Raw genomic sequence first — 21,284 nt, 5'->3', positions numbered from 1 at the left:
TCAGAGAAGGCAGCCACAGAAGAACAGGAAGCCCACTGCTTCTCCCACCCTGCGGTGCCCTAGTCCCGAGCCCGTCCGGTAAGCTGGGTGACCATGAAAGCCACTCTGGACCTCTCAGTGGAATATGTGAGAGGCTGCAGTTCAAAAGTCAATGAGCACGAAGTCAAAAACGAGCGACAGGTACCTGGAGCTCCAGAAAAGCGCTCTAGGGCACTTAAACGGGGTTCTGGACCCGAGATGGCAGGAACAGAAGGACCAGTGTGTGGTGAAACCGCTGGTGATTGAGGGGACCTGCATGAACTGCTGGATCTGTCCGCTCAGAGTCTCCAAATGTTGGTGGTGGCGTGCAGAAGCCCCCCGGAAAGCCCCGTCCATAGCGGTGAACTGTTCCTCATGCCGGTGTAGAGCAGCAGCCTGTGTAGTAGAGTTCTCAACGGGTCAAAATACGCAAATGAGCCGGGTCGGGTCGGGCCTCGGGCTTCCTTTTTTTATAAAACACATTTCATTAAAAAATAAAAAATACAAAATAAAAAAAATTGTAGGTTGTAAATTATATATTGTTTGCTGTGAATCATCGCTGTTCACGTTTGGTCAATCTGGCTGCCTGCTTCATGGGGCAGAGTAAGTTTCATTTGAATTCACGTCTGCTGTCTGTCTGATCGTGATAACAAGTGTATGAGGAAAACAATGCAGGCGCGCGGGGGGTCGGGTTCGGGTCGGGTTCGGGCCGACAATTCATGCTGGTGTGTCGGGCTGCGTCGGGTTCGGGTTTAAAAACCCGCGGGCCGGGTCGGGTCGGGCTGTAATTTTCAGGCCCGTTGAGAACTCTACTGTGTAGCCATTTCCTGCTTGATCTTCTCAGTGTCGGCTGGGTTCATTTTTGGCCAGAGTGTACTGTCAGGTTTCACAAAATGGCAGGCGAGAACCCAATTGCATTACACAAAACAGTTCAGGTGCAGAAGCAGAGTTTAATAGCAAGCAGGGGTCAAACCAGGTAATCAGTCAGCGTGGCAAACAAATCCAATAGGAGCAGGCAAAAGCAGAAGTCAAAAATCCAAAAGGGCAGGTTGGGACACAGACAGGCAGGATCAGGATCAGGATAATGGAACGCGGGAGAGCTAGGTGAGCACACTAGACAATCTGGCAGCTAACTGAGGGAAATGGACCGGTATATATACACTGAGGGCTGATTAGCTGATGAGGAGCAGGTGAGTGCAGGGGTGGGGCAGGCCAGGTGAATGCAATCAGCAGGTAGTGCAGAGCAGGAGGGAGTGGCAGAATCTGAAATGACATGGGAGTTAGTTTGGCAAAACAGGAAACTGACAAAATAAAAATTAAAGTCTGGCTGAGGTTGTGACAGAGTTAATGTAGAACTAATGTAAGACTCATGGAGGACTCAGCCATGAATGAATGGTTACTCCATCAGTAACTAATCAAAAGTCAGTCTTAATTTCAGATGGAGACATTCATGAGAATCTATAACCTAAGTCATACATAGATTAACTCAGACATGTGTCCTTAAATGTATTCATACTACTAATTGATTAATGAATTACCATAACTGAAAACTAATGTCAGCAACCTCCATTCCACAGTACTATATGACCTGGCATCTGTATTGATTTTTGTTGAAAACATCGACTAATCGTTGCAGCCCTACACAATATTATATTTTTGCAAGTCATTACTTAATGATAAACTAAGACAGGGTAAGAGCATGATTTATCTTTCAGACAGTAGGGCTGCAACGATTAGTGACATTGTCGACAAAAATCATGACGAAATTAGTCACCGACGAATTTAATTGTCGATAATGTCGGTTACGTCATCACCCGCCCGCTGTGGAGCTGGACAACATACTTTTTATACGGAGTGAGACATCACACTTTCTACCTATCTCTGCTGTGCTGGGAGTCGCATGTGCATAGTGACGGCAGGTAAACCTCAGTGCGACATGGCTGCGGCTAATAGGGCCATATGGCAATATGGCAAAAATATCATATCACGATTTTTTTCAGGCAGGATCACGATCCACGATGTTATCATGACTCCTGTTCATGTTGGTAACAATTAACAATCGATTAATGCTAATGAGTGAGTGTCGACTTAATGCAAAGTCTTACTGACTTTGGACTTACCTCATTTAACTCGGCTGTCACACATTAAGTCCAAGTTAGAGGCTTTGTACAGAAATGGTATACTCGTCTTACTGACATATACATAAAGACAACTACAGTTAGGGCAAATAGTGAGCATTGTTGTCAAAAGTGAAACAATTGTCCTATCTTTGCTGTGGGAAAATCATTGCCAGCTGGGTGGCTGAGCTTGGAGTCTATGAACGAACTGATGGACTCACTCATGGCTAGACTGGAGGTGGTTGGAGTAAACAGTGTACACAACCTTAACTTTGTCAAAACTGAGGACGTCGAAGGAATTCTGCCACCCATTCAGCACAGACTAATTCAAGCTTTCAGTGCAGGTACGTTTAAGATTTCTAACCATAATCCTAATTCACAATTTATTGCTATGAAGTCAAGTAAGTTTTGATAAAAAATATATTTGCCAAGCAGATCGTAGAACGATATCCTTGCTCTTTCCAAGACAGAAAGCTCAATGGAACAAACGTCATTGGAACAGGATATGATGCTCTTTTTATTCAGTTAGATAACAGAGGCGAAAATGTTCCGAGGCCATTAACCATCAGCCCAGCAAGGCGGACATCAGAGGATGAAGAAGCAATGAGGAAAAAGGCCACACATTCAAATCGTTATGGATGTGTGGATTGGCAGCCTGCTCTGGTACAGCAGAGATGAATCGGAGCTAAAAAGTGCCTTCAAAAAGCTTCATCTTCAGGAGTCATGTGTTAGAAAAATTGATGGCTGATACATATTGCATCCAGCGTGCAACAATCAACAAAGGAAGCACTGTACACGCTGTAATAGAAGCGTGGCCCTTCCTTTTTGAAGCTGTTCACCTGTTTGAGTACACATCTACCCTCCTTGGCTTGCCAGTGCACATAGAGATGGCAGAAGAATTGTCAAGAAAAGGAAAAGGCATCAAAGACTTCCTTGGTTCAAAAGGGATAGAACTAGGTGAAGGTGATCCAGTACAGCTGATCTCTGACATAGCACAGTTCTTCAAGGAGAACCCTGATCGCCTTTTCTACCAAAATGAGGTAGGTTTAGACTTTTTGTTATTGTTTTCCAGATATTATGATGTGCATATACAAATTGCTGGTATGGATTTAAACCCCAGATAATGACCTCACCTTAAGATACATCAGTGTCATTTTTGTTAATTGTCATTCAGACTTTGGACTCTTGGTGGTGGAACCACAACATTTATTAAAAAAAAAGAAAGACATTACATTACATTCAATAGCTGAGCCTCTGAGTCTGTGGAAAATGACGTGAACGCAGCTGTGTGGGCGCAGATAAATGTAATTATTGCGACGAGCGGCACTACGCCATCTCATAGCGTTTTCAGCGTTACTAGTAACTTATTTAAATCTTACTAAACATTTATGATCTAAGTATGTCTATGGCAAATACTTTGGATACATACTGTAGTTCATGATATTCATAGTGTGTCTTTGTTGTTTTATTTTCCAACAACAGGACGACACAACTTATGCTGGACTGAGCATCCCGAGCACCCCCCTTATCCTTATCATGACTAAGTCATTATTCACCTACTTTCTCACCTCAGCTAACTTGTGAAATGTCTTTACTTTTTTTTTATTTTTTTGCTGCTATAATTGGACAATTTGCAACACAATTTTAGTGCAATGCTGAAAAGCTCTCCAGTTTTGGGATTCAAGATTGCAGTTGATTAGGAAGTTAATGACCACATCAACTCTCCCATTGTTGCCCTGAGCTACACTTTCTCTTTCTGTGTTGAACATAAAATACCCAAAGGAGATGTCACTTACTTTGGAAATGTATACAGGTAAGCAAGGTAAGCAACACAGTTCATGTTTTCAAAGTGTTATGTATAGAGCATTCTGTTGTGTTGTTTAATTTAATTGGTATCTCTAGTATTATGTAGTTCCTGCAAAGCAGGTTTTCATGAAGAGAATAGCATTTTGATTACCTTTTTAAAAATGCAGTATGTAGTCTATAGCCTTTCCCAGGAATATTCCGCCATACAGGCCTGCCTTTTGCTTCATGTGTGGTCTTTCCTAAATCTCTGATTATACTGGTTTTGTTTCACATTGAGTATGTTGTCAGGCATTTGCAGTATGTGGAAATATGGGACAAAGATACAAAAAGCATTGTTGCATGACCATGCATAAAATTACACCATATTTCATTTAAATGGTGTGATTTGTGATGGTGCCTATGACTTGTTGTTTGTTCATGTATTTGAAAATAGTGTTAAAGCTGTTTTAAAGTTAATTGCTCATTATCAAATATATCTTTATTTGAATGTATTGTTTTAATATGTATGTTGCTGTTTAAAGCACACACAAACAAGGCTTTTACAAAGAAAGCACTTTTGTAAAGATGCTTTGCACATTGTTCAATGAATCGCCTAAAATATATTTTAAAATATTTTAGCCTGTTAACCTTTAAAACTATTAATGTTTACATGAGGTAAAAATCAATAAATGCAGTTTAATGATGTTTACAAAATGAAAACATTGACTTGAAAGAATAAATTTGTATATTGTGGACATTTTTATTTGAATGTTCTGTTTTAGGATAGAACAGAAGGGAACAGAAGTGTATGTGAATGGTACAGAGGATTTTACTGTAAAACTCCATTTTAGGGGTGAAGGATGTCCGTAAACTTAACAGAAAAGGAACTGGTCATTTTCTGCCAGTACATTATCTGTTTTTTTACAGATTTAGAGTGCATCGGTCTAAAAGACTGCTTTCGCTCTCTGATACATCTCTAATTTTTAACTTGTTTGTTTTATACTTTTCTTTATTCACTGTACGCTGTCCTTGAGTGTTCAGAAAAGCACCTATACATAAAATGTATTATTATTATTATTATTAATATTATTATTATTTGCCATCCATGTCGTCAACGTGTTGTGATGTCAAGTCAACTTAGTTAAAGTAATAATGTAGACTAAAGAGATGAGACGGATGCACAAACTTCAACATGAACTTTACTCTTAATTAATTTTGAACCAAAACAATGCAGTATCACTTCTTTTGTTCTACAGCACCCTCAAGCGTTGTCAAGCAACAACTGACCCAATGTGAGTAGTCTGGCTTAATTGGTTGCCTCAAAGCCAAACATGAGCAAGGAGGACTAAGTGAAGACAGGTGCAACTACTCAAATAGACCAAGATTGATCATTGATTCACTGAAACTGATCCCAAATGACGCGTGCGGCATACTTCTTTGTACTTCTACAAACTGACCACAAGCTTTTGATAGAGGCACATGAGGAGGTCTACCACCTCCTAAAAACGAAGTATGGCAACCATTGTAAAGTACTGTGGCTTAATGAACCAGATGATGTGATCTTGATACTATAGTGCATTAATCTGGTGCTTGAATACTAAATGAAACAACAACTTCGACAGGTACGGTGGTTGGGGAGGAACATACAAGGAAAACTCGCACTTTACAACAGCGCCCCCAGTGCTTATAAATACATTACACCCAGAATCACAGAGAGGGAGGCACATAGTCTGTGGTTATTGGACCATCTCCATGGTAAGTTTGCCATTACATATGAGACATGCTTTCATGCAACTGGATCAGACCTTCAGGCAGGATGGCTGGGAAATCCCGGCCATCTAGGTTTTGTGCAATAGCCCACTGATCACGTAGGGACTGCATAACATTTGTTTGTTTGCACAAAAAGAAAAACTCCACCCTCTTGGAGCTCTCAGTAGGACTCCAACCAGACTAACCCAATAGCTAATGACATGGCTGGTATGAATAGAGATTGGTCATTACTGTGATTCAGCTCTGGCACTTTAGATATGCCATTTTTAGTGTTTTTATTTTTTTCAGCAAGGCCATTGACAACTACTGAACAACTGCTATATTTTTAAATCCCTTTGTCATTGTGAAAATGTCTTCTCGAACAGAACCAGTAACAGCAGATAACTTACCTTTAACTTGTCTCACCGAGCTCAGATTCTTCTCAAAGCCATCATCAAACTTGGGATTAGTGACAGGCTCAAAGTCACTGGTGTAAACACGGCCAGACGATGTGGTGTAGCAGCATTTGCACATGCATGTATGGTAGCGCAGTCGACCCTCATCCAAGTACGGGTGAGCCAGGGCATCCTTTGCTGAAATCCTCTTTGACTGAGGACCAAGCACAAAGGTTATGTGTGACTAAGGGGGCCGTTAACTAAAATGTCGCTCAGCAAAGTCCAGACTCTTCTCTGTTCTGGTCCTCAGTGGTGGAACGAACTCCTGACCAATGTCGGGACAGCAGAGTCATTTGCCATCTTCCAAAAAAGGCTCAAGACTCACCTGTTCAGACTTAACCTCGACTCTACATAGCATGACCCACTAACCCCCCCTCCCCCCCCCCAAAAAAAACCGTAGCACTCTGACCATAGCACTGTTGCTCCTAAGGTATGTTTTGCTGAACAGCTACTACTTTACTCAGACGAGGATCTAACACTTGTTCTATTTTTACCTCTTACTTTATCGGCAATGATATGTTGTGGTTTCTTTGTTTCCTTCTTTTGACAAATGTACTTATTGTAAGTCGCTTTGGACAAAAGCGTCTGCGAAATGACCTAAATGTAAATGTAACCACTTTTCATATTCACGTTAGCCTCAAAATACAGTATCAGTACAAAGCCATCAAATAGAACATTTTTTCAGCTATTGAGGGACAGTGTAAAAACCTAAACCTTATCTTTCATTTTTTACAAAAGCAGAGCATTTCAGTGGGCTCTCCCCTTGACTTCAATAAAACGTCAACACCCCCTTCCCCACATAACATGACACTATTAAATGATTACACGTCTTTTGCCACTAATAACTAGGGATGTGTGTTCACATTACCAACATGAACATGCATAGGTTTCATTCATTAACAAAACGTAATGTAAAACTCTGTATTTATGTACAGAATAACTCACCGGATCAAACACCAGCATCCTGCAGAGCAGGTGGACAGCTTCATGGGTTGCTTGGCTAGACAGTGTGTAGAGAACAGGAAGGGATGGCTGCAGACAAACAAATAGCAACCACCATCTCGTTCAGCTTCTGGTATACATTACATGTAACACGTGGATCAAATAATCATCATTTATTGCAGTTCTTAAAATGTGAGTGGAATCAGGGGAGGAGGACTAAATCATAAATAATGAGCTTTGCGATTGTTAAATATCAAACAAAATGTTTAATACATTTTTATGAGCTTTGATGAGAGACTAAGGGCCCTAGTTTCGTAGACCAGGCGCAGTCAGCTTTCAGCGCACCTGCGCCGCGCCGACGGGGTGTGTCCGCAGGCACACCTCCCGTCTCGCCCACCCGCGCAAGTGGGAAAGAGGGAGGAGAAGAAGGCATGAGTGGGAGACGAGGAGACGAGGCGTGGACTGGGATTACTACAGCCGATTCAGATCTTCACCAATCAAATGAGCTCCTCTCCTCACCTTTAATGCGTTAGGGGAGGTTCAGTGCAAGTTCCGTCATTTGACAACCCGATGACAGAAGCAGCGCCGGCGCTCCCACCGCGCTCATCACGCGCTGTGCGTGCGTATCATAATAATAACAATGCCCATATTATAAAAAACAGGAGAGAGAGAGGGAGATGTTTTGGTCCGAGAGGCTGAGTTTACGTTACGCGTGCCATGCGCCTTTGATCTGACGTCAGATGTGACGGGACAATCTATATAGATATAAATTCACGTGTTGATTCAATTAGTTGCATTAAATAGTGTTTGTTGTGATTATTTATTGCATTTAAATGTGCCTGGAACTGTGGAAACCTGCCTGTGAGGTCTTGGTGACGTGTGCGCACTGCGCGCAGTCAGCCAAACTTCCACTCCGCCAGCTGTGATTCGCATTGAATGAATGGACTTAGGCCTTGCGCCGAAAGTAGACCAGGTTGGAGCTGGCGAGCTTTCAGCGCAGTCTCGGCGAGGCTTTTTGCCACGAAACTTCCGCTACGCCAAGCTGAATCTGTGACGCCTCCCCCTGCTGCGCCGCCACACCCATCTTGGCGCAGGCGATCCACCAAACTGCCAAACTGACCGTGCGCAAGGCTGCGCGTGTCGAAACTTGCATTGCGCTGGCTCCGCCACCCTGCGCCGCCCTGCGCTGCGCCACGAAACTAGGGCCCTAAATGTCAACATGTAGTGTGCAATTAAAGCTGTTGAGAAAGACAGGTGGAAAAGCTCTAAGAGACAACAGATTGATTACCTGTTTGTGGGTTCCTCTGAGAATGTGTGCACGAGCGCCTTCACACGCCGTCCTCATTGCTTCCATAGAGGGGGTCCCCAACAGGTCAGTGATTAAATCCAGCTACAAGCAGCAAGGCAAAACAGACACACCCACACATAACAGACACAACCATCACCAGAGGGGTATTCCATCAAACTCGCTAAGCGTAAAGCCGGACTAATTTCGATAAGCCTCGCTACCTTTAGCGAGAGTTGCGTTCCATCAACGTGACTTGAGGCACTCTCCGCTAAGTAAATGGGAATTTATCCGACCAAAGTAACCATCAGGCTTACTTTAGCAGGGGTTTCAGAGAAGTCCGTCGGAAACAACTGTACCAGCAGAAGGTTCCGCCAAGCCTAGTCCTCGTGATTGCGTCACGTGAAAGACCAAAAATGACCAAAATTACATATATGAAGTACAAACAGACTATATTTTCATCAAGCGTCTAAGAATACATGCTTGCAATTAAAAAAATATGAATAAATCGTTTATTTTGTTTAAGACCGACTGGCCATAGCATTCCCTAAAGCCCCCAGTTGGGGGAGTGGTGATGCTAATGCCCCCAAACGTTGGCATCCCAGGTTCACATCGAGGACATATCATGTGTTTGTTTTTTTTGCTTGTATAATTGTCTTTAGATCAGAGAATTAGACCAACATTTTACCTTAACTATGATAAATATGTCATACAATTTCCCCAGAACCCAAATATAACTTGCAAAAACATGATAGGCATAAATATGTTATTATTAATAGCATGATATAGATCCCAATGACAAAGGCATTGCTGCATGCAATTGTCAGCCACATGAATTCCTTTCAGGTGAGTTCATTAATAGGTTCATTGAATTGTTGAAATAAATGAGTTGGTCAATGTAGATGCATTTACTAGGCCTATCTAAAAAAAGAGAGAAAGAGAGAGAGAGAGAGAGGGAGAGAGAGAGAGAGAGAGAGAGAGAGAGTTCAGGCCAAAGAAAGAAGTTTCACAAAGTTCCATAGTCGGGAATCGAAACGTGGCCGGCTGCGTGCAAAGCCGGCGCGTTACCTCTACACTATCCTGGCGTTTGAGAAATCGTCGTCAGTGTTATGTCAGAACATGTTACTCTTAACGGTACTTCCGTATTTAATCGCTCAGTAATTCTTGCCCAAGCAGCCTCGCGATTTTTATTTATCACTACAGTATTCCCTTTTTTGGTTATGATGGGTTTGTACTCCTCGTACAGTTCCATCAATAATTTTTGCTCTGGTCTTTTCTGCCAAATGCGTTAATGGAATGGGTTTAGCCGCAAGTGGAAGTTGGCGTTAGTTCTAACCAGGCTTAACCAGGTAAGCGGCGCCTTAATTAGCGAGTTTGGTGGAATACCCCTCAGGGTTAGGACATGATAACCCTAGTTTCATAAACAACAACACTAATAAGGTGAAAACCCTATTTGCAACTGTTGACAGACTGACCAACCCCCCAACACAAATACCAGCTAAACTTCATTCCACGCAGAAATGCAATGAGTTTGCATTCTTTTATACTAATAAAATTGAAGGCATCAGACGCGCCATCAATTCAGGCAAAAGTAACACAGCAATGATGGCAAGCTTTAATGCCATAGACTCTAAAACTCTAGTGGAAACGGTGAAAAATCTAAAATCATCCACCTGCTGCCTTGATGCTTTACCTACCAACTTTTTAAAGAATGTTTTTCCTATCAATAGACGTATTGCAAATAGTTAATAACTCCATTAAATCAGGCAATTTCCCAAAGGCCTTCAAAACTGCAGTCATTAAACCTCTTCTTAAAAAAGCGGAGCCTAGATGCCTCTATTATCAACAACTACAGACCAATTTCAAATCTACCCTACATAAGTAAAATAATTGAGAAAGTTGTCCTCCAACAACTAAATCACTTCCTGGCTTCAACTGGCTGCCACAACAACTTCCAGTCAGGATTTCGACCTTTTCATAGCACCGAGACGGCCCTTATTAAAGTTGTAAATGACATCCGTCTTAACACAGACTCTGTGACAAAAACTTCAATATTAATGCTATTAGACCTCAGTGCTGCATTTGACACTGTCGACCACTCAATACTTTTGGACAGGTTGGAAAACTGGGTGGGGCTCTCAGGCACAGTCTTAAGCTGGTTCAAGTCATATCTACAAGATAGGAACTATTTTGTTTCCATTGGCGACTTTGTATCAGAACCTACCAATGTAACGTGTGGAGTCCCCCAAGGTTCAATCTTGGGGCCAACTTTATTCAACATCTACATGCTCCCACTAGGACAAATCATGCAAAATAATAACATTGACCACCATTGCTATGCCGATGAAACCCAAATCTATGTAGCACTATCACCAAACGACTATCGCCCCATAGATCTTCTGTGCCAGTGCATTGAGCAAGTCAAAGACTGGATGTGCCAAAACTTCCTACAACTAAATGAGGACAAAACTGAGATAATTGTTTTTGGTGCTAAAAAAGAAAGGTTTAAAGTAATTCAACACCTTCACTCTCTGTCCCTGAAAACCTCAAACAAAGCCAGAAATCTTGGGGTTATTATGGATTCTGATTTACATTTCGACAGTCACATTAAATCAGTAACAAAATCAGCCTACTATAACCTCAAAAATGTAGCAAGACTTAGAGGGCTCATGTCAGCTCAAGACTTAGAAAAACTTGTACATGCCTTTATTACTAGTAGGCTAGACTACTGTAATGGTCTCCTTGCAGGTCTTCCAAAAAAAAAACTGTCAGGCTTGTTCAGAACGCTGCTGCTAGAGTTCTTACAAAGACCAAAAAATGTGAGCACATTACACCAATTCTTAAATCCTTACATTGGCTCCCTGTACGTCAGAGGATTGATTTCAAAATCCTCCTGCTCACATAAAAATCACTACATGGTCTAGGACCGAAGTATATCACTGATATGCTCCCACTACATAAGCCTTCTAGACCACTAAGATCTTCTGAGACCAATCTGTTAGTGATTCCAAGAGTAAACAACAATCACGGGAGAGCATCATTTAGTCACTATGCAACAAATAGCTGGTATAAACTTCCTGAAGATGTAAAACTTGCCCCAACTCTGACCACTTTTAAAACTAGACTGAAAACTTTTATGTTCACCATAGCTTTCTGCTGTAGAAGAAAATGTGTTACCTTACATTTCTTATTTGTTCCCCATATAATGTTCCTTTCTCTCTGAAACATCAAATGTCCTGCTGAGCTGTTTCTATTGAATTAACCCTTGCAGTCTTGATGAAAAGACTCTTTGATCTTTCCCTCTTCCTGAACTGTCGCCGTAACATTTGTCTTTCATACATTGATCAAGGCCCGATGAGTGACCCCTGTAGTGACATCGTCTAGCTCTCCCGAGAACGGTCACACCTTGTAGATATCAGCAGATGTCTCTTCCTCTGCAGAGAGACATGTGTTGATTCAATGCAAATCCACTCATGACACCTTCCCTTTTGTTCTCTCGAATGTTCTGTATAAATCCAACTCGGCCAGGCCATTCAAGAGACTGGATCTTCATGGATACACTGTGAATTTCTTTTCTCCACTGTCAGTGATTAAACCTCATTTGAACCAGCTACAGAATTGGACCTGAAGAGTTTTCTTCTACAATATGGCGTTGTCGGCAACTCGCTAACCCTGGGCTAGAGGACGTCTGGACTGGAGGGAGTGATTTTGAATATTAGCAATCGGCGCCAAATTCAAAGGGTAAAGGAAGCCTCTTGTAAAATTCCTAACTTTTGCTGATATTCACAATACCCTGTCTCAGGTCCGGATCTTCCATAGACCCAGGTAACGCGATTTAAATTTTCAAATAGCAGCGGTTGACTGCAGGCTGTTCTGGTGAGTTTTAAGCAAAAAAGGCCTTTTGTAGTATAATGACGGATTACATGGAAGTACTATGAAGTGACCTTATGGGTTTGAGTTTTGGAGTAGGGGTAGCCAGACCGCCGCTCGTATTATCCTAAATCCTATTGGTAGTATAATGACAGTTTGCATAGTAGAATTCTCTGTAAATGAGGATTTTTCTATGTGAGAGATTATTATATGAGGTCGATAATATTGGAGTAGGGGTAGCCAGACCGCCGCTCGTATTATCCTAAATCCTATTGGTAGTATAATGACAGTTTGCATAGTAGAATTCTCTGTAAATGAGGATTTTTCTATGTGAGAGATTATTATATGAGGTCGATGATATTGGAGTAGGGGTAGCCAGACCGCCGCTCGTATTATCCTAAATCCTATTGGTAGTATAATGACAGTTTGCATAGTAGAATTCTCTTTAAATTAGGATTTTTCTGTGTGAGGGATTATTATATGAGGTCGATGATATTGGAGTAGGGGTAGCCAGACCACCGCTCATATTGTCCTAAATCCTATTGATAGTATAATGACGGTTTATATAGTGAAATTCTCTGTGATTGAGGATTTTTCTATATGAGAGATTGTTATGCGAGGTGGATGACATTGAAGTAGGGGTAGCCAGACCACCGCTCATGTCATCGTAATCCCTACTTGTAAATGTAATGACGATTTGCATGGTGATCTTATAGATTTCAGTGTTTCTCTTTGTAAAAGATTGTTATATTGAATGAATGAGATGTGTATAACCGGTTTGAAAGTTGTATGAGCTCATTGTAACGTCTTGTTTGTCAATGTTGTGTATTTGTGTTTTGCTGTGATTTAAGGCCCGCCGCGGCCATAAATATGTTGTTTTCTTACTATAAGAAATTATTGCTAGAATTGAGTAGTTGCTGAGGGGGTTACAATTGAACACAACAGTTCCTTATCCGTTAGTTAATGACCCTTTTGTTCACTGTGATTCACGACTGCTGTTTTGCGATAAACCACGTGGCTAAGAGCACTTTATTTTCATGTAAATACAAATTTTTCTTCACTGTGTAGTATAACTTCTTTAGCTAGTTGGGTTGTTTGTCTGTTTTAATTAATTTTCCCCAACCTACTTTAGTTTTCTTTTCAAATACGTTATATTCTATTTTTTTATTTCTTGTTACTCAAGACTGTTAGTAACTTGCCCTTTATCCCTTCTCTAACTAGTTGGTTTGTCTCTCTGTTTTAATTAGTTTCCCCCACCCTGCCCTTTGTTATTTACTCTTTTGTTCTTTACTATAGTTTAATTATTGGTTCTTTTAGTATTCTGGCTTCTCTTTAGCCTGTTGATTCGTTTATTTTTTTTTATTCACTTCACCCTACCTACCATCTATTATTTTAGTATTTTTGTAAATATTTCATTTTTTCAATTTTATGATTTCTTGTTTCTCATAACTAATACTGTACCTTATCCTTCTAGTGTTATCATTTCGTTTGAGCCGGTTGTTTCTGTATCAATTAATTTGCCCCCTTTTATTTTTTCTGTCAAAATATTGTTCTCAATATTTAGTACTATTATTATTTTCTCGTTAATCATTTTATAATATTTTTTTGTTTCAATTGTATTTTTATTTTCACTGTATTTCTTTTTATCTTTATTATTATTTTTTTTATTTTCGCCTGGTTTTTGCCTGGAATGCTCTATACAAATCTGGCACCCTATTGAACGGAGTTAAACTGAAAGAGTGTTCAGAGACACCAGGATGAACGCATTCACAGTAGCGTTCATCAGGCAGAAATACAGTACGTTCAGTCACGTTCTTCCCAAAATAAGAACGAGTTCAACAACTATCGTTCAATGAACAGGTTCAGGCACAACACTGTTTAGCAGTATTGCTTCTGTAACTAGTTGGTTGTCTGTCTGTTTAAATGCATTTTCAGCAACCTACCTGTTGCTATTTTAGTCTTTTTGTAAATACATTATTTTTCTATTTTATTACTTCAGGTTTCACATACTGTTAGTACTTTGTCCTTTAAGTGTTGTTGTTTATCTTAACTAGTTTGCTGGTTTTTTTTGTCTATATGAATTAATTTTTACCTTTTGTTAATATTAGTTTTTTTATTAATATTATTATTATTATTTTCATTTTTAAATTTCTCGTTAATAATTGTTGGTTTTAATTTTTATTTCATCTTATTTTTTATTAGTGTTTCATTATTATTTTCGCTTGTACATTTTTATTTTATTTTTTCTCTCTTCTAAAAAAAAAAAAAAAGAGGGATAAATTAATTGAATTATATGACTTGCCATCAATCCTAAAGACTTGAATTGTAACTTGAAACGTTGAATTGTCCTCTGAGGTTGTAAACACAGTAGGCGTCTCCAGCATCACTAAACAAAACCCAGTAAGTGCTCCAACGACAGTGGAATTAGGCCCCCTATCTAGAGAACATGCCTTTCAAATGGCTACTGATACCCCTCTGAACTTACTGGGTCGTGAATTATTATGTCAATTTGGCTTCACCATTAATGCACCCCTTATGGGGTATATCTTGATGTACCTGATGCTAATGTTAATACTGTGTTCTCTATGCTACAACAGGTTTCCCGATCAGTGACCTATGCTTGGCAATTGCCCTCTCCTCAACTTTCTTTAAAACTTCAAACAATCTATAATCATAACAAACAACCCACTTCTCCTTTCCTTTCTTGGCTGATTTCTGAAATATCTGATTCTTTGCTCTGGTTTCCCTCACTCCATTGTCTAGCTCATCACGATGCAGTTCCAAATTCTGAGTATACTCAAAAAGCTGAGCAAGATGAAAGAGCAACCTCCCTCTTGCATGATAATTTATATGGAAATGTTGTACTTCTTGATGAGAGATATCTGAACTGAAGACTTACACATGAGAAGGTTTGGTGAATGTAAATGTGTCCTGTGGCCTGTGGCCATTTGTGTGTGTTTTGCAACCCATGGGTGTTTTGCGACATGGGTGTTTTGCGACATAGGTGTGGTTTATGACCCAGGTGGGGTTTGCGACCCATGCAAGGTTTAGATAAACATCGGAGTTCACGACTTCCATCCCTGTGAACTGAGTGAAAACACACCCACAAGAAGATGGATAAATATCATGTTCCTCTCACAATACGTTGAGTCTACACTTAGTAACAGACCAGCATGTTGCTCTGTGAATTCTCCTCTTGATCAAGATTAAATCCGTGTTTGGACCTTGAGCTGACTCCGATCTCCTTCCTCCAGTTCTATACCAACGGGTAATTATTTTAACAATAATGATATATATTTTGGTCATGGAGGGATTGCACTCAATGTAAAACTATCTCTCACTCAACAACCTATGTTTCAGAAGGATGACGGTGTTCCCCATATCGCAGTAGCTACTGCTAACAAATGCGACACCTTGGAGCTGGGCAAGACCTCAGTGCAGTTAATGATGTGTTAACCCTATTTTTCCTGTAGTTCCAGATCCAACCACTATCCTCTCCTCCTGTTCTGTTCATCCCAGATCACTGTATTTTTTTATTTCAGTCATGCTGTGGAAACTACCTCCTCCATGCTACTGAGATCTCCACTAAACACTATTTGCCCCCACTCTGTCTCCCATGTTGTCTTCCGCTCTGAAACGCAACATTTTTCCTCCTCTAGAGTTGTTATGAGTTCACCCTTCTTTCCAAACCTAACCTTACTATTGAGCGCTGATCACCTCTTAACTCTGTTTCCCTCCTTCCTTCCCTAATTGATGGCAAGCCATATAGTTGTGAAAGTTGATCTTAGTTGATCATTATGCTCACCCCGTCCTGAACCACTAGACACACCACTTGCAAAACCTGAGTTATTTTTGTCTGTAGATGGTAGCTCATACCGCTCTCCCACTGGAGCACTTGATTAGAACCCTATGAAATCCGTTTTAATTTTTCAAGATTCCATTTATTTTTCCAGAATTTCGTGCTCTCCGTTTTAATTTTCTAAATTCTGATTTCCATCTTTATTTTTCTAAATTCCATGTTTTCCCATTTAATTTTTCCCAAATTCCGTACTTCCCATTTTAATTTTTCTAAATCCCGGTTTATGTTTAATTTTTCTAAATTCTTTTTTCCAGTTTATTTTCCATTTTATTGTTTTTTTCCTAAATTCCATGCTTTCTGTTTTCCATTTTTCGAACTTCTGTGTTTTCCGTTTAAATGTTTCTAAATATTGTTTTCCGTTCTCATTTTTCAAAATTCTGTTTTCCGTTTTTATTTTTGAAATTCTGTTTTCCGTTTTCATTCATAGAAATTCAGTATTTTACAATTTTATAGCATTTTTTCATCAAATAGTGTCTAATCGTGTAGGTGATAGATCAAAATAAAGAAATTTCTAGCAGTCCCCTGCCCCTGACTTTCGCTGTGTCTAAAATCAGCGTATCTGTCAATCCACTCGCTGCTATTTATGTTTCACTTTTCAGACATGCTGGATGAGGCGGTGTTCCCGTTGATTACACAACGTTTAACCCCCCCCCCCCCCCCCCTTTCCCTTTTCTTTCAGCTTAGGTATGGTAACAAACTCTTATAATGTTCGAGAAAACATTGATTTTCAGATTTTGACAAATTCCACGAAATTCCACGTTTTACAGGTATTCTTGTCAGATTCTGCGTTTTAGTCTATGTGCAGACTAAATCAGAGAGCCCTACACTTGACTCAGGTTATGCAATTGGTCCCCTATTTGAGATCCTAGAATCTCACCCACCCCCTCCCACCCCCCATGCTCAGCCCCACAAGCTGAGCTCTTTGCTTTAACGTGGCTACGTTACAAGCTGCCCCCGACACCTCTGAGCGCTCTGCCTGGTTGTGTTGTTTTATGAATTGTGGAGCTCCTGCGACGGCCGCGCATTAGCCACACATTTCTTGCTTCCTCAACTTGTTTGTGTGACACATGGTGTGACTTACAGGAGCAAATGGGGAATGATTGCTGCAATAAGCACATTTATGTTGCTCCTGTTACGTCCCTAAATTCAAACAATTTTGTCGACACAAACCAAGAAGAGCATTCCCCCCCGTGAGGACTCTTTTGTAAATATGCTGATTGACTTTGTACAAAGTCATATGTTCACATGTTATTGTTATTGTTTTTTAATCATATGTTTTCAACATAGACTGAAGTTTTTGCAAACAGAAAAGCAGACACCACAACAGTGACTACCCTGCTCCTCAGAGACATTGTCTGCCTGTTTGGGATCCCACGCTGGATTAACAGCGATGACGGCACCCATTTCAACTCCTCTATCACACGAGAACTCTGCAAGGAACTGTGTTCTTCTGTCTAAGCTCTGCACCAACAGGTGATCGCAGCCCAGACGCCTCCCACTGACGGGGACTGTCACAACCTCCAGCCTGGTGATTTCAACCCTGAAGCAGTTCAAGCGAAGGAACGCTCTCCAGCCCAGGTGGACCGGTCCATCTCAAATACTGCTGACCAACAACACTGTCATGAAGTGTGTGACACCCCACATGGATCCACTCTTCACACCAGTGAAGATCAACAGCCCAGCAGGATGCCAACATGGACCAGTGAAGATCAACAGCCCAGCAGGAGAACAACCCGGAACGGTGCTGTTCTGACCAGATGCTGATGAACGACACCAACATGGCTGCTGCTTGTGACCGGATTATCACTTCTGTGGCTCCTTTGCAGTACCAGTATTAAGCAATGGGGACAGAAGGTTGCTTTGGAACATCCCCCTCTTAATACTGCAGCTATGGAGCCACCAGAAAGAAACATATCAGGGATAGCTCATCCCTCCTCGACTGCAGTCTCCAGCCTTCGTCAGAAACGGGAAACTGGACCAAATACAATCTCCACACACGACCAAATGATTTCCACAAACACCTATATCAACCTGACTAGAATGGGAGCTTATCACAGCTCAAATTCTACCAATTGTTACGTATGTGGATTGATCCCACATAGCACAAATGAAGGCCTCCCCCTGATGGCTCAGCCCATTTCTGACTGCGACACGTGCCATTTACTTCACCTAAATACACACACATCTTACACCCATGAACTGTGCCCAGTTACACCTGAACTGAGACCTTTACCTTGCAAAACATCCACAAGCAAGTGTCAGACATGCACTGATGTCCCTGCTGCCATCCCTCTTAGAGTAGTTCCACGACCATTAAAGTGGTGTATTAAAGGTACCGGAGTTGGTCATGACATGGGACATTCGAACTGTGACTCGCTGTTTTATCCAATACCAAGAAGTTCTCCCAGAATATGGACTTCGGACCACAGCCCTTCACCTGCAGCTTCTTTCGACACTTGACATGAACTTTTCTAGGTTAGCCACAGCAGCTTCTTTTTGTTCCGTCCCAGCTGGAAAAGGGATGTACTGGATATGTGGACAAAAAGCATATGAATATCTTCCTAAGGGTTGGAGCGGAGTGTGTGGCCTGGGCTACGTAGTCCCAGCAATGCGAGTTGTAGATAAATTGCCTACAATTCCCTCAGGATTAAGGTCAACAAGATCTAAATGAGATGTGTTAATCACCCACTCACAGACATATTGGAGCCGTCTATTCGGCATGCTTATTCCCAGTTATGGTGTATTGTCTTCCCTGAATCAGATAAGAGATCTTTCCAAACGTATAGAGGATTTAGCTAATACCACTTCCCTAGGTTTGTCTCTCTTAACAAAAGAGCTGGCTGCAACCCGTCTAGTTGCCTTACAGAATAGAGCAGCTTTAGACTATCTTTTAGCATCCCAGGGTGGTACTTGTGCAGTGATTGGTGTTGAATGTTGTACTTATGTGCCAGATTATAATACTAGCCTTTCCGATGTCATTGCACATGTTAAACACATTGCTGATGAAGTGCACACCAGCGATATTAGTAGCCCTTTTGAATGGTTGGAAACACTCATTGGTCGTTGGGGTACAAATATAGTTCAATATGTTTTTGTTGGTTTAATCTGTTTTATACTTTTTGTTGTTATTTTTTCTTGTATCAGAGCAATGTGTAAAATTATTACAGCTAAGGTGACTACTAAAATGATGATTCAACGAACTACTCACGACGTACCTAAAGAATTATTTCCTGATGTTTTCGATGAATTGTGTAGAAATTGATGTATTGTAATTTTCTTACTTCACTTGATTACATTTTCTTGTGTATTTACTGTTGTCCTACACTCTTAGAAATAAGGGTTCCAATAGGGTTCTTTCACAAGGGCTGAGGTTCTACCTGGAACCATTTGCTTCTGAAAAACCCTTTCCTGAAGAAAGGGTTTTTCAAGGGTTCTTGGTAACACTAATGGTTCCAGTAAGAACCATTTTGATCGAGAGAACCCTTTAAAACCCCTTTCCTGAATAAAAGGTTTTAAAAGGGTTCTTGGTAACGCTAAGGGTTCCAGTAAGAACTATTTTGATCCAGAGAACCGTTTTTGGAAGAAAGAGTTCTTCAGGGATTGTTGAAAGCATGGGTATAAGATCCTGTGTCACCAGGGACACACTTCCTGATAACACTTACCAATAATGGTGCAAAATACAATTCCTTGTGACTACTGATACAAATACTTTTCATATCCATTTTTTTGTTTATTTGTTCTTCTCCAGATCCTGTTGATCAAACTGCAACATAATTGCCCATCTTGGGATTTGAACACCTTCCACCCAGTCTAAAGTCACTGGCAGTAGTGACTGAGCTAACCTGCTAACTGGGTGGAGTCATCAGGTCCACCATACTAGTCTATCACCTTGCACATTCTGGATCCTACAAATGATGGCAGTCCTGAAACTGAAATGTTCTGTTACCAATTTATTTTCACAACCATTAATTATAAGAAAGCAAGACCTCCATCAGCCAATCTTGTTGACCCAGGCAAGATTAGCTGTGACTGGGATTTTAACCCCCACCCTCCAAATCTAAAGTCTGTACCATTACCCACTGAGCTATCCAGCAGAATGTGTAGATCAGGGCCTCCTCTGACTCGCCACACTCACTCACACAGCCAGGTTGACATGGTTTGGTTCATGTCAGTGGTCAGACAGAGGGAGCTGATCATGTGTCTGTTTAGCTCTGTCTGTACAAACTGTGACTTCTGCTTTTAGGTCACAGGTTCAATTCCCATGTTGACAGATATCATACCTTGCTGATGGCACTTCCAGACAATTAGCTCAGTTGGCTAGGAACTGGTTCTTGGTGCCAGACGATGTGGGTTCAAGCCCCAGCAAGGGTGATGATGGTAATACATCAAAATACCTGGTAGTCTTTGTGTAACAAATGTACAACATTTTAGAGTCATGGTAGATGATGTTTGACAAAAACATATCAGAATTTTTTTCCCAAAAACGGATTTATTAATTTTTTTTACAGTGTTTTCAAATCTGCCTGCGCGACAGTGAATGGCTTACTCAATTTGTGAAGCCACAGTTGAGTTGCCATTTGCCAATTAGCTCAGTGTGATAGACAATGGTCTTTGGTTCCAGAAATTGTGGATTTCAGCCTCAACTGGTGCACAATGTGCAACATTACAATGTCAACTGTCTTGCCTTCCTATTCTCCTGTTTGTTGCTCAGAATTGCCTAAAATTGCCAAAAATAGTCCGGACCCGACCCATTGCTGCGCAGCAGCTATAATTGTGTTTATTTTTTACACTAAAAATTACAGTTTTTTAGTTACACTACTCCCTTCTTCAGGAGGAAATTGACACACAGCAAGGAAACAGCCAGGGGAATTGAACCCTGGGTTCCTACAGCAAGGATATAACCCCTCTTTCTGGGGCATCTAAGTGAGCTATACTACTCACTGGGCAAAGGCAAGGCAAGGCAAGGCAACTTTATTTGTATAGCACATTTCATACACAAGGCAGACTCAAAGTGCTTCACATCATAAAACAAAGTGAGAAGAAAAAAAGAAAAGAAAAATAGAAGAATTAAAAGAAAATAATAAAAATTTTAAAAATGCATTACAGAAAGAAAATAGAATAAAAACATATTTGCAATAATTAAAAACAGTGCAGACATTAAAAGATTTAGCAGAAAGCTATGGTGAACATAAAAGTTTTCAGTC

General features: G+C 40.8%; 1 protein-coding gene across 1 annotated transcript in view; it reads right to left on the bottom strand.

The window, feature by feature from the left end:
• nlk2 (nemo-like kinase, type 2) overlaps window positions 1-21,284 on the bottom strand; it is a 101,082-nt gene that overhangs the window by 10,783 nt on the left and 69,015 nt on the right. Inside the window, exons 7-9 of the mRNA XM_084019976.1 lie at window positions 8,355-8,456; window positions 7,070-7,156; window positions 6,080-6,278 (exon numbers count right to left, since the gene is read on the bottom strand). Of these exons, the coding sequence (XP_083876102.1) occupies window positions 6,080-6,278; window positions 7,070-7,156; window positions 8,355-8,456 (388 nt within the window). The remainder of the gene's footprint in view (window positions 1-6,079; window positions 6,279-7,069; window positions 7,157-8,354; window positions 8,457-21,284) is intronic.

The sequence above is a fragment of the Eutrigla gurnardus genome (genome assembly GCF_963514095.1).
Source record: "Eutrigla gurnardus genome assembly, chromosome: 10".
NCBI lineage: Eukaryota > Metazoa > Chordata > Actinopteri > Perciformes > Triglidae > Eutrigla > Eutrigla gurnardus.
The sequence above is the reverse complement of the archived record's forward strand: the minus strand, read 5'-3'. Positions and strand labels throughout refer to the sequence as shown.